This window comes from Zonotrichia albicollis, chromosome 5, assembly GCF_047830755.1.
Source record: "Zonotrichia albicollis isolate bZonAlb1 chromosome 5, bZonAlb1.hap1, whole genome shotgun sequence".
In the NCBI taxonomy this organism is placed as follows: domain Eukaryota; kingdom Metazoa; phylum Chordata; class Aves; order Passeriformes; family Passerellidae; genus Zonotrichia; species Zonotrichia albicollis.
The window spans coordinates 71,504,987-71,518,966 of record NC_133823.1 but is presented as its reverse complement, the minus strand read 5'-3'; the positions used below and the strand labels follow the sequence as shown (position 1 = coordinate 71,518,966).

General features: G+C 42.0%; 1 protein-coding gene across 2 annotated transcripts in view; it reads right to left on the bottom strand.

Annotated features, from left to right (window-relative positions):
* PRDM5 (PR/SET domain 5) overlaps positions 1 to 11,496 on the bottom strand; it is a 59,338-nt gene extending 47,842 nt beyond the window's left edge. For both annotated transcript variants that reach the window (XM_074542051.1, XM_074542052.1), the window contains exons 1-3: positions 11,252 to 11,496; positions 7,017 to 7,100; positions 108 to 230 (exon numbers count right to left, since the gene is read on the bottom strand). In XM_074542051.1, the coding sequence (XP_074398152.1) occupies positions 108 to 230; positions 7,017 to 7,100; positions 11,252 to 11,344 (300 nt within the window). In that variant the 5' untranslated portion in view covers positions 11,345 to 11,496. The remainder of the gene's footprint in view (positions 1 to 107; positions 231 to 7,016; positions 7,101 to 11,251) is intronic.
* Between the last annotated feature and the right edge of the window lie 2,484 nt (positions 11,497 to 13,980).

Below are 13,980 nucleotides of genomic sequence, written 5' to 3'. Positions count from 1 at the left end.
ACTTTGCTCAGATCTTGCAATTTTATTACAAGACATGAAGGCCAAAGAGGAAATCCAATTAGTAAATGAGCAACAGGAAGCAAATGGTAGAAATCCACCAAATGTACCTGGATGGCTGCCAGGTTCTTCTGTTCCTGGGACGGGGCCTCGTGGACGAAGCGCAGCCAGTTGGAATGGCGAGGGTTGCTGGCATCCAGGATGTAAAGCACCTCGCCTTTGCTCCCACGAACCTGAAACATCCACAACAAATCCCTGAGCAAAATTAAAACTAAAAACCAAATATGGCCAGGCTTTGTCCATTCAGTGAAAAAAAACACTTGAGAAAAAGAATTGGGCACACAAGATAGATCCGTCTCCGTATCAAGACCTTTTGGCTACCATTACAGATCCATATAATTCATATGATTTCTACAAGTTTGACAGAATTCCAGCTTACAGTGAAAAAAGGAAGATAACAGAAATAAAAACTTAATATTAACTAAGTCATTCTTCCCCCTCAAAACACTCAAAACATACTGCTGTACAAATATATCTGTCACTGCCAAAAAACCCCTTTTGTTTCATTTTAAATAACAGATCACTTGAATCTCCACTGATCCAGACAACAGAGAGCCATGCAAAAAGGTCATACAGCCACACTATTGTTCCATGTGATTTATTTATATAATGAATGGATTTTATTTTCCATCTGTCAACAAGAAGTATCCAGGGCAGGTATTTCCTAAGAGCTAGGGAATTTGGCTATGTAAGATCAAAATTAGATTGTCTTCGTGGCTTTGTATATAAATTGCTCACATTCTTGCTATATTTGTTTCTAATAGAATGCAATATCATATTTCTTCAGTATGACTGCTTCAATTACCTAAACATTTAGGGTATCATTAAAAAGACAAAAACTGTATTCCATTACAATAATAGCTGGTGACAGCACGTTGTTCTCAGATAAAGCAAAAAAAGAATTACTGTAGTTCTGCAAACAAATAAAGATCTTCAAAACTCATTACTGCCCTTCCTAAGGAAAAAGGACACACCATGAAAAGGTGCCAACATTCAAACTTTAAAAGCTTTTACTTTCCAGCACATGGATTACCCACAGTGAAAAGTGTGTGAAAAGTGTCAAACCTACACATTGAAATGCATCTGGAAACAATATTATCTGACACTAAGCACTAATGGTTTCCCAGAGAGGCCCTGCATGTCCCAACCCCGGGAGTGTTCAAGGCCAGATGGGATGGGGCCCTGAGCAACCTGATCTAATGAGTGGCATCCCTGTCCCTGGCAGGGGGCTGGAACTGGATGCTCTTCAGGGTGCTTTCCAACCCAAACTGTTCTGGGATACTGTAATAATCACCCAGCTCTACAGAGGCTTGGTGCTTTAGCTACCAAAGCACAAGTTACAGGAGCCCACCATGTAGATCCTAGAAAGGCTTCCATCAGATTTTCAGTTGGAATGAGAAGCAATCCAGGTCCTATTATAAAAACTATACATTACACTATCTAACTTTTCATCAATTTTTCTTTATTGGCTTGATCCTTAAATTGTATAATTTATATTTGCTTCAGTGAATCACAGTCATGTCAGTTATGCTTCCAGAGTCTCTGCCAATCCACAGAGAGATGCCAAACATGAAGCAGAGCTTTAACACATAAGGAAACTATCGATAAAGGAATACAATAAATCCTTTAAAAACATTCTGTATTTTCCACTGCTTCTTTCACCTCATAAAGAAATAATGCTGCATTGAATATACAGATGTGAGCATGAGAAATCAAGAAAAAGTGCAAAATCACTGCACTTTGTGCGGATTAAACTGGTGACATGAACCAGTCCTTTCCTGGTTGCATCAACAGAAGATTCCTAAATGAACTGATGGCAGAGGATCCCAAACCTAGCACTTAAAACCAGCACCTAAAATGGACACACACATGCACACCATGTACCACAAACTGAGGAGCCCAAGAATGACCTTCTTGAGAATCAGCACACCAGGTGTCACTGAACTAACTCGGCCAAATGCCTGCAATGTAAGAGGAAACACAGGGCATTCACTGCCACCACACAGGGTGAGGTTCCACCCCAAAGCCAATCAGGACAGTTTGAATGATGCCACATTAACAAGCACCAGAAGAATTCAGGAACAGAAGAGATCAGGAGAAGATGTGTCCCTGGACAATGTATAAGCTCCCCATATGAAACCCTACAAAGGCCTAAATAACATCTAAGCTGCTTTCTGGAAACAATTTCCTAAATGTTTCTAAATCAAAAAATCTATGTTCATCAAACAATCATGTAGAGAAAAGTACTGGTTTCTGCACTGCTTCTTTTTGGATTAGCTGAAAACATGATCTTTATTGCTGCAGCATAAAACAGCTAGATGCAATACTTCTGCATCCTGAGTTCAGACCATCACAGAGCTCACTGCAGAGGGGAAACTCACATTTTAACATTGCTGGAGACATTTAAAATAACTGCTGCAAAAGAAACCTGAGGCAGCAACTGATTTGCTTGCTCAGTAAGAAGTCTAGGACAGAGACAGCATGTGACATTTTCCTTCAGCCAAAACACACAGCAAGTTTTCCATGGTAATGAAGCTCCTTGTGTGCCTGACATCACCTGACCCTGCCAGGGACAGAAGGGTAGAGGAGGCTCACTCCCAAACTCCTGCAAATTGTGGAGCTTTCAGGAGCAGGGCTGAACTTTCCTTTCCCTGGAATGACACCCAAATCTCCCTCTCTCCTGTGTGTGATCTCCTGGAGTAAGCTCAGACTGGAATGGAAGCACCTCAGCCGAGCAGCGCGTGCTTTCCGGCATCTCAAACACATCCCGTAACTGAAGATGGGAGGTGAACACTCAGCTGCTTTCAGGCATGGATCCTTCTCATCACACAAACCACGAGATCAGTAATGGGCCTGCTCCAAAAGCCACTAAAATTAATACAAATTAACATTAATACATTTAACATGGCAAAAGATGACTAAAGCAAGTCTTAACAGAGCTGATTATGACCTTAGTAAATACTCTGGACATCTATCTATCCCATTAGAGAATAACTTACTAAAATTGAAATTCTGGGACGTAGACTTGCAGCTGAGATAGTGCACCCATTTCTGATTTGTGTAAAAGCCCAGATCATTTAAGAAATGAGAAAAACAAAAGCATTTCTGAAAATTAAAAAAGATTCAGCCAAAAACATTTAAAAGCCAACAGTTTTCAATATGAACAGTATTTGAGGAACAATCACTGGGAAGGTAGTCTACATACAGAAAAATTCAAGACTACATTGTTCAGAATTACATTTATGGTTTTACATTCACCTTGACAGCAAACACAGAATTCACCTAATTAAGATTTATTTTATCATTAATCTGTGGACATAATTTTACTTAATGTCTTGTGTGTAAGAGCCTTCCTAAGCCAGAAGCACATTTTATAGGCAAGATATCAAAGAAAGAAGGAAAAAAAAAAGTCACAAAACACAAGCTTAATGTGCTTGGCTTCTTATACCTCAATCCTAAACACCACAGCTCTGATCTGAAGCTGGCTGCAGCCAATAGCAGATTTTCTGTTGCCTTCACCAGTTTTCAGGCAGGCTTATTTAACTGAAAACAACTGTCACAGCAAAAGTGATGCAAGTGAAGCAGTAGAAATGTAAGTTCATTTCATTTCCTTATATAAATAAACACAAACATTGGCTTCCATTGAAAGACTGTTTTCTGATCTCTTTGGTTTCAGTGTAACAATGAAGAAAACATGATCCTGGCAGATAGACAGAAACCCAACCTGAAATATGTAACATTCAGCATTACATGGTGTATTATGTTCCATCCAACCCTGACCAACATTTCTTCATGGAATATTGAAGAGTATTTGAAGAAGGACCAAATCTTTCCAGCGCTCCCTGTTTCAACATTTGCCAAAGTCATCACCAGAAGTACATGCCTGCCACAATCCAGTAGGAGTGAAATGAATTCCTCTTTCTTGGTTAAGGATAATGAAGAAAAGGAACTGAACATGCATAAATGAGCTGATATCTTCCCTTCACAAAGGCACATCTGAGCCTCCAGAGCAAAAACCTCTGTGAACTTCTAACCTGAAGATTATTTCCTGCTTGCCTTCAAGCACTTGCTTCTCCAGCAAACACAGTTCAAAGCTGCTATGCCGAGTTTACTAATACACACAAAGAAGTATTTAACCAAGGTGTAAGAACAAAACTCTCAATTCATCACCAGCAACAAGCTGTGTCCTTCACCAGCACGTTTAGAGAGCTGGGGGATAACACAGAGGTGTTTTCTTACCAAAAAGAAAGAGAAAGCACAAAGCCATTTGCTCATTTTCTTGGCTTTTATTAGCACTCTTAACTACATGGTTACCACAGGCTTGTTTGAGGGTTTTTTTTTCCTTTCACACCACTCATAAATACAACATTTCAGCCTGTAGCTCCTTACAAAGATAACAGCAAGATCAAGGATGCTTCCCACCCACTGGAATCTTCCACTTCCCAGGAATCTGTTGAACAAGCAAGTATAAACCTTCGATTTCTTCACAACTATGCATGTTACAGACAGAGTAGTGGCATTCTGCTATATTTAATTTAAACAGAAACTCTAACATCTTCAGTATTTTACTGAACAAAATCCCTGGGCTCAATAAATTTTCTGGGTGCCACGTTTTCCCTGAGAGCAGAAGAAAACAATGCATACAATTCCATCTCAACACGATGCCTTAGAGATGCCAACTCATGATCAGAACAGACCACATCACAGAGCACTGCTCTGCACAACTAGAAATGCATGTGGCAAACTTCCTCACAGCAAAATATTCCATAAAACTGAAGCCTGGATCCCAGGCATCACATGCCAAGGAGAGAAATGTTGCACTGACGCCCAATTTTTTCCCTTGACTTACAAAAAGCCTCCACTGCTTGAGACTTCTTTCTGAAGGTGTTCTCTCTGAAAACATTTTTTTTTGACTGCCATCAGACTGTGAAGTCAGGCTTTAGTGTGCCTCCCGCCAATAGCCTTCAAATTAATTATTTTTAATATCTTTGGTACAGCTGACTACACACAGACTTGGCCAGTTTCCGTGCGTGCTTCCCACAGGCTCTGGAATAACCATCTACTTGGGCTGTCCAAGCCTTACTTTCTGCATTCCTGGTCTCAATTTTCAACTTCAGACTACTCCCAGCATGATTTAAATTATATTATAAAGCTCACGTTCAGATCAACTTCAGTAAACATGAACAACTTGGTTTAAAACACTCAGGAAGTCATAAAATTTGGTATGCAGGAATCTTTTCAAGGCTCTCAAAACTAGGTTACAGTAAGATATTATGAAATGATTCTAAAACAGCTCATAAAAACCTCATTTTCTGATTTGCTGTCAACGGGGTCACATTAGTGTCACCAATAAATAAACGTATTTGCCTTTTCTCTCCTGTCGTGCAGCAACAGATAAATCTATTTAAGTATGAGAAATGAGAAATCTGGAAAACCATAAAGCTTTCCAACAAACCTAAAGGCCTTCTCACTGCTGTCATCCACCCCCTGTCTCTCCTGAAAACCTTGTTGCAGCACAAGCATTTGAGTGATTTGAAACAACCTGCAGACACATCAGGAAGGGCCAAGCCAGCCAGGGCACACCCACATGCCCTGTGCTCAGCAAACACCTGCAATAAATGCACACTGCATTGACTGCATTGCTCTGCTTCCAGCTGGGAACAAAGAGGATCAAACTGCTTCCTCTGAGGACACAGCCCAAAAGGGAATGAATTGTCCACCCCTCTTCTCTGGGAAAGGGCATCTGGGGGCACACCCCTGGATTGAAATCGACAAAAGAAAGGGAGAAAACAGCTCCAGGGGCTGGAGTGAGCACTCACCTAGGAATATGTCACCACTCACAAGATTTATACTGAGTTTGGGTTCAAAGAGATGGGCTTTGAGCCTTCTCACATCTTTCTAGGGCATGGAATCTATCTGTAGCTCTGCATCAACACTCTGCTCTCTTCATAAGCTGCTCAGTGATGTTAATGCCAGAGATTTTCAAATAAACCTCTATTTTGTGCTAAATGCACTGATAGTGCTTCATGCCAGATGTCAAACAGAAGTTTTTTTATACCATGCAGTAAACAGTCCTTCCACCTCTAACCACAGAAAGGTAAAAAAGTAAGAAATGAGTCTTCTCAGTGCAAAAGAGGACTAAATGTGCATTCAACAGAAACTGCTTGGCTGAGGGAAAAAAAAGGGAAAAAAGAACAAAAATCAAAATAAATAAATTCTGCTCAAAGAACTAGAGCAGTAAATAAAGATTACAAAGACAGAACAGAGGCACCAGAAAGAAGGGATTTTTAGCAAGTTGGAAATGTTGGTATTGCCAGTATTTTTCAGTCAGTGTAATCTCCTCAAGTGAACTCAGGTTTTACTTCTGGCACACAGAGGTACAACAGGAGCTAGGATGGGTTATGTACCCAAGGACAAGACCTAATGCATAAACTGCTGTTCCACAGTGAAATGCCTGCCCACTGCACCAGGCTTCTATTTTGCTACAGACCTCACACACTCATTGCATTAAAAACTGGTAAAATTTTAAAACTTTGCTCATGCAGTTTGATCCAAATCCCAACACAAGTGTCACACAAGGAAATGTTTCATATTACAGCAGAAAGAAGCCATAAGCTGGTACCTGCTGATTAGCATAAATCAGTATCTCTGTAACTTACAATCTGCTTCCCAATTCATTTTTCTAATCATTTTCACATGTTTTAATGATTGTTCACAGTGTTATTATATTTGTATTTGGCTTGACTTGATGTTTTTTCACACTTCATTGATTAGAAACCATCATTTGTTTTTTCTTTAGCTTTAGAGAAGTCAATCCTCCTCCACCCAGGCAGCGTAATTTACAAGTACCTCACAAATCTCACTACAGGATCTTTAAGCTATGACACAAAATAGAAAGGATTTGTTACAATAAAACCTAATTCTGAGAATACTTGGTGCAATGAAGTCACTTTACTCACTTCCCACATGAGCCTGCAGTCTGTGTTCTCATCCAGCTCCTGTGGCATTCGCTTCTCCCCTGCAAAGGGGCCAAACTTTTCACCCTGAGGGAAAATTATAAAAGAACAAGAATCAGTAGGAGGAAAAAAGAAAAAGCCAAGTCAATCACCAAACTGCAGCAGAGGAGTAATTTTTAGCCTCAAACAGGAAAGGAGAGTTTTCCTTTACTGCCAAGAAGGTGCACATCCTTGAGGGTTCAACTTGAAGCTCATTCCCATTCTTCGCATACTTTGAAGAACCTCATAAAACCATATCTACCTTCTGCATGCTTATTTCTCCTTTGGGAAGCAGGATTTTTCTTTATTTTAAATAAGGCTGAAATCTACAAGTCAAATTTCTTACATTTCTTACAAAATTTTCAGGAAGCACCTTGCAACAGGCATCCAACTAAAACAAAGAACTTGGCACGCACCAGGTTTACATTAGATTTATTTGTGAGATTATTTGCAACGCTACTTTTTGAAGTGCCACAAATCAAAAGACTGAATAACTGAGGGCTTGATCATACAGAGAGATTTGTTTGAAATTGTAAGGGAGTATGAACGTGCTTATGAATTAATTTGAGCCTTCATAAACAAAATTAAAATGTTCTACCACCTGCTAGCCATAACACCCGCTGTGAAAGCATCCATTGATGTGTTCTTCCAAAAGTATTTGGCATCAGGGGTTTTTTCCTGCACACACGTCACAGGAGCAGCAGGGCAAAATAATTAAATAGGACTTTCTTCTCCCACAGGCCCAACCTCCCCCCACACACAGGGACAGGCCCTAAAACATGCCATGCAGGATGCTGTGCTCCTCCAGGCAGCATTCACATCCAGAAGTGCTTATCCTTTCAAGCATTAGAGATTTTAAGTGTAGATAGAAAAGCAACTTTGGTGTTTCTTTTAAAAGCAACAGTATTTTGGTTTAAAAAAAAAAGTATTGATCTTGTCCTCTTATCCCTTCCTCCAGGCACATTGCATATTCCCAGCAACAGCCTGCTACATGCTTCCCTTTTTGCTTAGTTTTTACACATTGCCTACAGGTAAAGAAAAAAAGTGGAATGGAAAGCGTCCAGGACTGCTCAGGAACTCAACTTTTTTTAGAAAAACAAACAACTTGTATTTAAAATTAAACCTGAACTGGTAATAAACCAAGGAAAAGGAAACTGACATTACAGAGTGAGGCAACAGAACTGAGGGACAAATTTTTAAGTGTGCACAAAGAACTTTTCACCACAAGGAACAGCAAAGCAGAAGGTAAAAACACAAGAACGGCGCAAGTCAGCAACTGGAGCCCAGAGCAAGAAAGGAGCCAGACAGGGGCAGTGGCAGTAAAAACTGGCACTCTGGGGCTTCACAGCCTTGCCTCTCATTGATTTCCACAGCACCCTTCATCATTCTGCTGATAAGTAATGTCAGAGTTCCTGCCCTGCCAGTTTTTCAAACCCTGGGATTCACCACGCAGGCTGAAACTTCCTCCTTCTCTCACCTCGTGGGCAAGGAAGGTGGAAATGGGCAAACAGAGCTGTGTGTGCACAGCACCCACAGGGCCAATGCCACCCATTGCTGAAGCACAGCAACAGCTCAGAACTTCAAACTCCACACACCATTCCCACCTCAGCGCTCCAAACCAGCAAATCTCCACTGCAATGCTCAAATCCTTCTGGAAGCTCAGCACAATGGCAAAAGCAACACATCCACCTCTGAACACAGAGTAAATATAACAAAAGCTGCAGGTGATGCAGATTTCTGAGCGCTTTTTATGGCTTCTCAAATTTGGGGAGTAACCAAAACCTGATGTCTTGGTCCATGGGGATAAGTGCAATTATTTGTTTAGCTTTTCAGACCATTTTCTTCACATAGATATACATACACACACACACATACCCACATTATCTCTGGTTAATAGACATGTTGTTATATGCCAACATACATTAATCAAAAACATACTCAAGACTTCAGCTTCCCCTCTGCTCAATAACAGCTAGCACCCAACACAGCCTGAAGGCAGAGAAATGATTCAGTACAGAAAAGCACGTTTTTCCAATGCTGAAAAGGCTATTTTCAACAGTTGCTTTCAAAAAAGCAGCAGTGACTAATCTTCCAGTTGCAGCAAAACACTGAGAAATGCAATGGCTCTCTGATGATTACACTGAGAGCTTCATGGTGTGGGCGCTCTGCAGCCTGGGGCCAGCTCATGGAAAACAGAAGGAACTCGGGAATCACAGCTCTGTTAAGGCAACGAAATAAAAAGTTTGCACCTTTTATGATTACAAACAAAATCTTGAAAGCCCCCCACGCCTGAAGGTGCACAAGCAGATGGAAGGCAGCAGCAGTTCAGAATGTATTATTACCAAACCTTTGCTAATAGCAGAATTTTCAGAGGCCTCCACAACACTTGGAGAGTTGGTACTGCAATTACTGCAATATATTTCTGATTATAAGGTCATCCAATTTCTTTTTTTACTTTCAGTTCAGACAACTGCAATTGTGTGGCAGCAACAGAGAGAAAACAGTGCAATATTCAATACTTAGCAACTTAGGTTTTACTTCACAATAAAGTGTCACATTCAACACCTCCTCCCAGTCCCAAAACTCCATGGAATTAATTTAACACCTATAAGCTGCTGTTAATCACAGCCACAAAGTGTGGTACTTCTGCCTCATTACTAGACAGGGGAACAAACTTAGAGCAATTCAGGTGTAAACTTTCTTTCCATGGAAAAGAGCAACATGGAGTCTGGCTCCATGTACTGGTGTCCAGTGTACCACCTATGCTATTTACGCATCCACCCTTCTCCCAACAAAGAACACGGGACTTAGGTCCCAACAAATTTTAGGAGTATGTTTTAATAAACCACAGAGCAACTCAAGACTTGGTTCCTCTGCCTGTTCTTCAGAGCAGGGCTTTGCACAGCACAGAGGACTCAGTGCCAAAGGACAGGTCTGTGACAGACACTGGAACCAGACACTCCTCACACGAACAGACCCTACTGCAGCTGCCTCTGCCTTCTGCAGCCCACATGAAGTACACACCGCATTAGCAACATTTTTCCAGGTGCTTGCACGGCTCTGACCCCACACGCTTTGCCTGTATGAAGTTCCTAAGTAAGGTGGAATAATTCAGGCAGGAAAAGGCTTTATTTGCCCCAGCAAGCAGCTCTAATGGATCAGTTGTCAACAGTGTAAAGGACAGAAGCTCTGACCCCCAGCCCTGAATTGCGGATACTAATTCCCATGAGTTTCATTCTATTTCATTCTATTTCAGAGTCCAGAAATTAACAAATGCTAATAGTGTACAACTTTCCTTGCTGTGTGAACCCAAAAAGTTTTGAAATGAAACTTCAGAACCTCTGTAGAAAAGTTTTCAAGAATTAAACCAAACGAAATAAAATTGTTCCCTCACGGTCCCCTTAACACTCAGGGACACCTTAAAAATGTGAGACTTCCACCCCATCGAGTCCAAGTCCTGTTGATGAAACCAATGAAAAATTAGGAAAAAAAATCAGAGCCGAAACGAGGACAAAGATGGAAGTCAAAACATACAAAACACAGAGAAGTGTATACTAATGAAGGGTTCATAGTTTTGCTATGCCTTTATGTGTCCTAACAAGCCGCCTGGACAGTCTCAGCTGGAATTTCACACGATCAAGATACTTTCAATTATGAAGTGTGAAGAGGCATCACCTGGTTGGAGTACGAGACTGGGTTCAGCTGAATGACATGGTTCAAGGCCCCGGTTTATTACGCCGAAAAAAGGAATTAAAGCACGGTCCGGCCGATCGAGCCCGGAGAGCCGTGAGCGAAGTGACGGGAGCCCGAGAACGCCGGGCGGCCGCCCTGTCCTCAGAGCCGGACCCTCACGGAGGCGGTCCCGCCCGGGAGAGCTCTGCCCTCAAAACTGTGCCAGGCGCACAAACCAAAATTAAAAAAAAAAAAAAATTAAATAAATAAATCACAAAATGGGGGAAATAAAATTCCTCAGAGCAAACCCTCCGCCGGCCCCCGCGCCCCGGGAGGCTCCGCGTACCGGGAAGGGGGAGCGGGCGGGCGGCGCCTCCCGTGAGCGAAGGGAGCCCGGGCGGGCACAGCGCGGCTCAGGCGAACTTGGAGCGGGGCAGAGGGGCGGGAGAGCCGCCCAACTCCCCGGCGATACGTGGCAGCCGCTCCCCGCCAGGGCCGGGCCAGGCCGTTCCCCCGCCATCACCCACCTTCTTCACTCTGCGGGCCGTGTAGAGCCCCATCCCGTCCTGCACCCGGGACGACTTCAGGGCGAACCTATCCGGCACGTACATGCCCAGCATTTTTGCACCGAACACGGGCCCGGCCGCCTGCTACCGGGGAGAGGAAGAGGCTTTTACGGGGGGACTTCCATCCCACCGGGAGCGGCGAGCGGGAGTCCGGGAGAGGGGGGCAGGAAGAGGGGCTGGATGCGGGGGCTCCCCCGGCTCCTGAGGGGAGGGGCCAGCGCGCGCCGCGGGGCGGGGCGGGGCGGCCGCAGGGGGCGCGCGCGCCCGGCGGGGCAGCGGCGGCGCCGTCGTGAGGGGACGGCGGGGTCCCGTGAGGGTTTGTCCCCCAGCCCGGGTTTGTCCCACCTCTTTTTTCCTGTTCCACCAGTGCGTGAAGGCAGCTTCGTCCCTAAACCAAGTAATCCTTCCCTTTCGGCGGCTGGTTTTGAGGGAGCGCGGATCTATAGGCAGAAATCGGACATCCTCGCGAACGCGCAAACGTGACGCTTTTTGTCTAAAAAAAATAAACAAACATTCTGTATATTTCTGTATATTCTTACGACATACCCGGCAAAGGCATGTTTTTCTGACTAAAACTACGCACAGTGCAGTCGAACAGGGAGGAAAAGTTCGACTTCCACAGGTTGCTAGCATCACACCAGTACTCTTTCGCAAAACTGCAATATACATTATAAGTACACATTATATATATGCACAATATATATTATAAATACACATTATATATATATCTACAATATACATTGACCTTCTAGAAAGCTGAATAGCTTTCTTGGGGATTTTTGGGATTTTCAGTCACACCATACTCATTGTTGCTCTCTAAACTGAAGTGGTGGTGTAGCTAGAATAGGGATTTGTAGCTAGAAAAGGAATATGTAATCATATCTGATTAAGGAATTAAAAATAAGTACGAAGGCATGTGAGGCAAGCAGAAGGAAAAGGAAGAAAAGGGGAAAAGAACTATTTATAGACATATGTTAAAATTGTGCTGATAATGATAATAATTAAACCACTGGAGCGTAACAAGCTCTTTTCTCTCTACCTCTTTTTACGTTAACAGATGTATAAACAGTAGAAGTTAAATATTAAAAGCTCACAGTTTTCCAGCAAAGTGTTAGGAAAGTTCTGTGTCAGTGTCGTTTGGAAGGAATGAAACAAATATCCTGAATTTTAGTTACCACGTGCCAGGGATCAAATCATCATAAAGTGCTTTGGATCAGTTGGATTCCTGCCCATCCATAGGTGGACATTAAGGCAAAAATTAAATTTAAAAAAATCAGGTCTAGCTGAAAATGAAACTCACTTTGACTATTTTTGTTCCCTTATCTATTTGCACACAATGGCTTTTTGTACTTAGCATCTGCAGTGTCGTAGTTTAGCTATCATAAATGTCTTACAAATGTGATGTATATTTCCACCAACACACATGTATATACAGAGAAATTTATATAATACTTCATTACATTCAATATATGAGCAAATGCTCTAGTAAATTTCATGTAAATTTCTAGTAAATTTCTAGTAAATTTCTAGTAAATTTCTAGTAAATTTCTAGTAAATTTGACAAGAAAAAAGGAGGAAAGGCTCTAACAACATGGTTGAAAGAATAATTTTAGGAATAAAACTGCAGCAGACCCACAGATTTCACACCTTCACTGATAGCCTGGACACTGGCTACTAATTTAGTAATAGAAATGGAGCATGTAAATCTGTGTAAGTAAGAACTCTACCACCTCAAAAACAATACATTGAACTGAGAGGAAATAAGTTGCCTGGGGCAATTGCTTCAGTTTTATGACTAAGAGCAAAAATTAACTATTCTTTCAATTAACATTAGCTCTAAAGCTTCCCCATGCATAATTGAACACGCAATATTTCTGGAGACCAGAACACTTCCTTGACTGGATGCCAGTCTTTCTTAATATATATCAGGTTAAAATGCTAGCATCATTTTCCCTGTCTCTGACCTTTTCCAAAGGTCATGAATATTCTGAAATCATTTTGCATTTTACGAAGGCATCAGTATTTTTCGCTTCAGAAGAGAAAATATCTACTGGGGGGCCTTCATTCTGAGCCTTAAAAGATTTTTTCTATGGGAAGTTAAAGGTAATATTATAGTTTGGATGCATTTGTGTCTTGGTTTTAAGCTCTTTCAGTACACAAGAACAACTGTTTTACTTTCTAAATTTCAGCCATTATTACTCCAGTATGGAAGGCCATTACCTGTGTCTTATGCTGTTTAAGCAAATTAGGAAAAACATGCTGTAGCACTGGACAAAACCGTCACCAGTCTTTCCTTTCATGGTGCACTGGTGGTGTGACATTGATCACAAACTCACAACTGCCTGTCCACCTGCAGCAAAATACCTTTTTTCCCATTTAATCAGCCATTACCCTTACAGCTGTGACTCACTGGCAGTGCAGCACAAACAAAGTGAACACCTTGACCCTCTGTTTCTGTGCTGCCCTATACAGAAAGCCAAGGAGAAACACAAGGGAATCCAGCAGCCTTCAGACTTGAAGCCTTACACTGTCAAAATTCATGTTCATAACTTCCTTGGAAAAGGAACAAGGTATTTTCAGATGGAGACTTTCATGGAGTCATGAATGCTGCTGTGCCCCACATGAAATTCCATGGCAGGAATCCACCTGTGGTGACAAACAAAATATTCCAAGAGCTTTTGTCTGGAGTT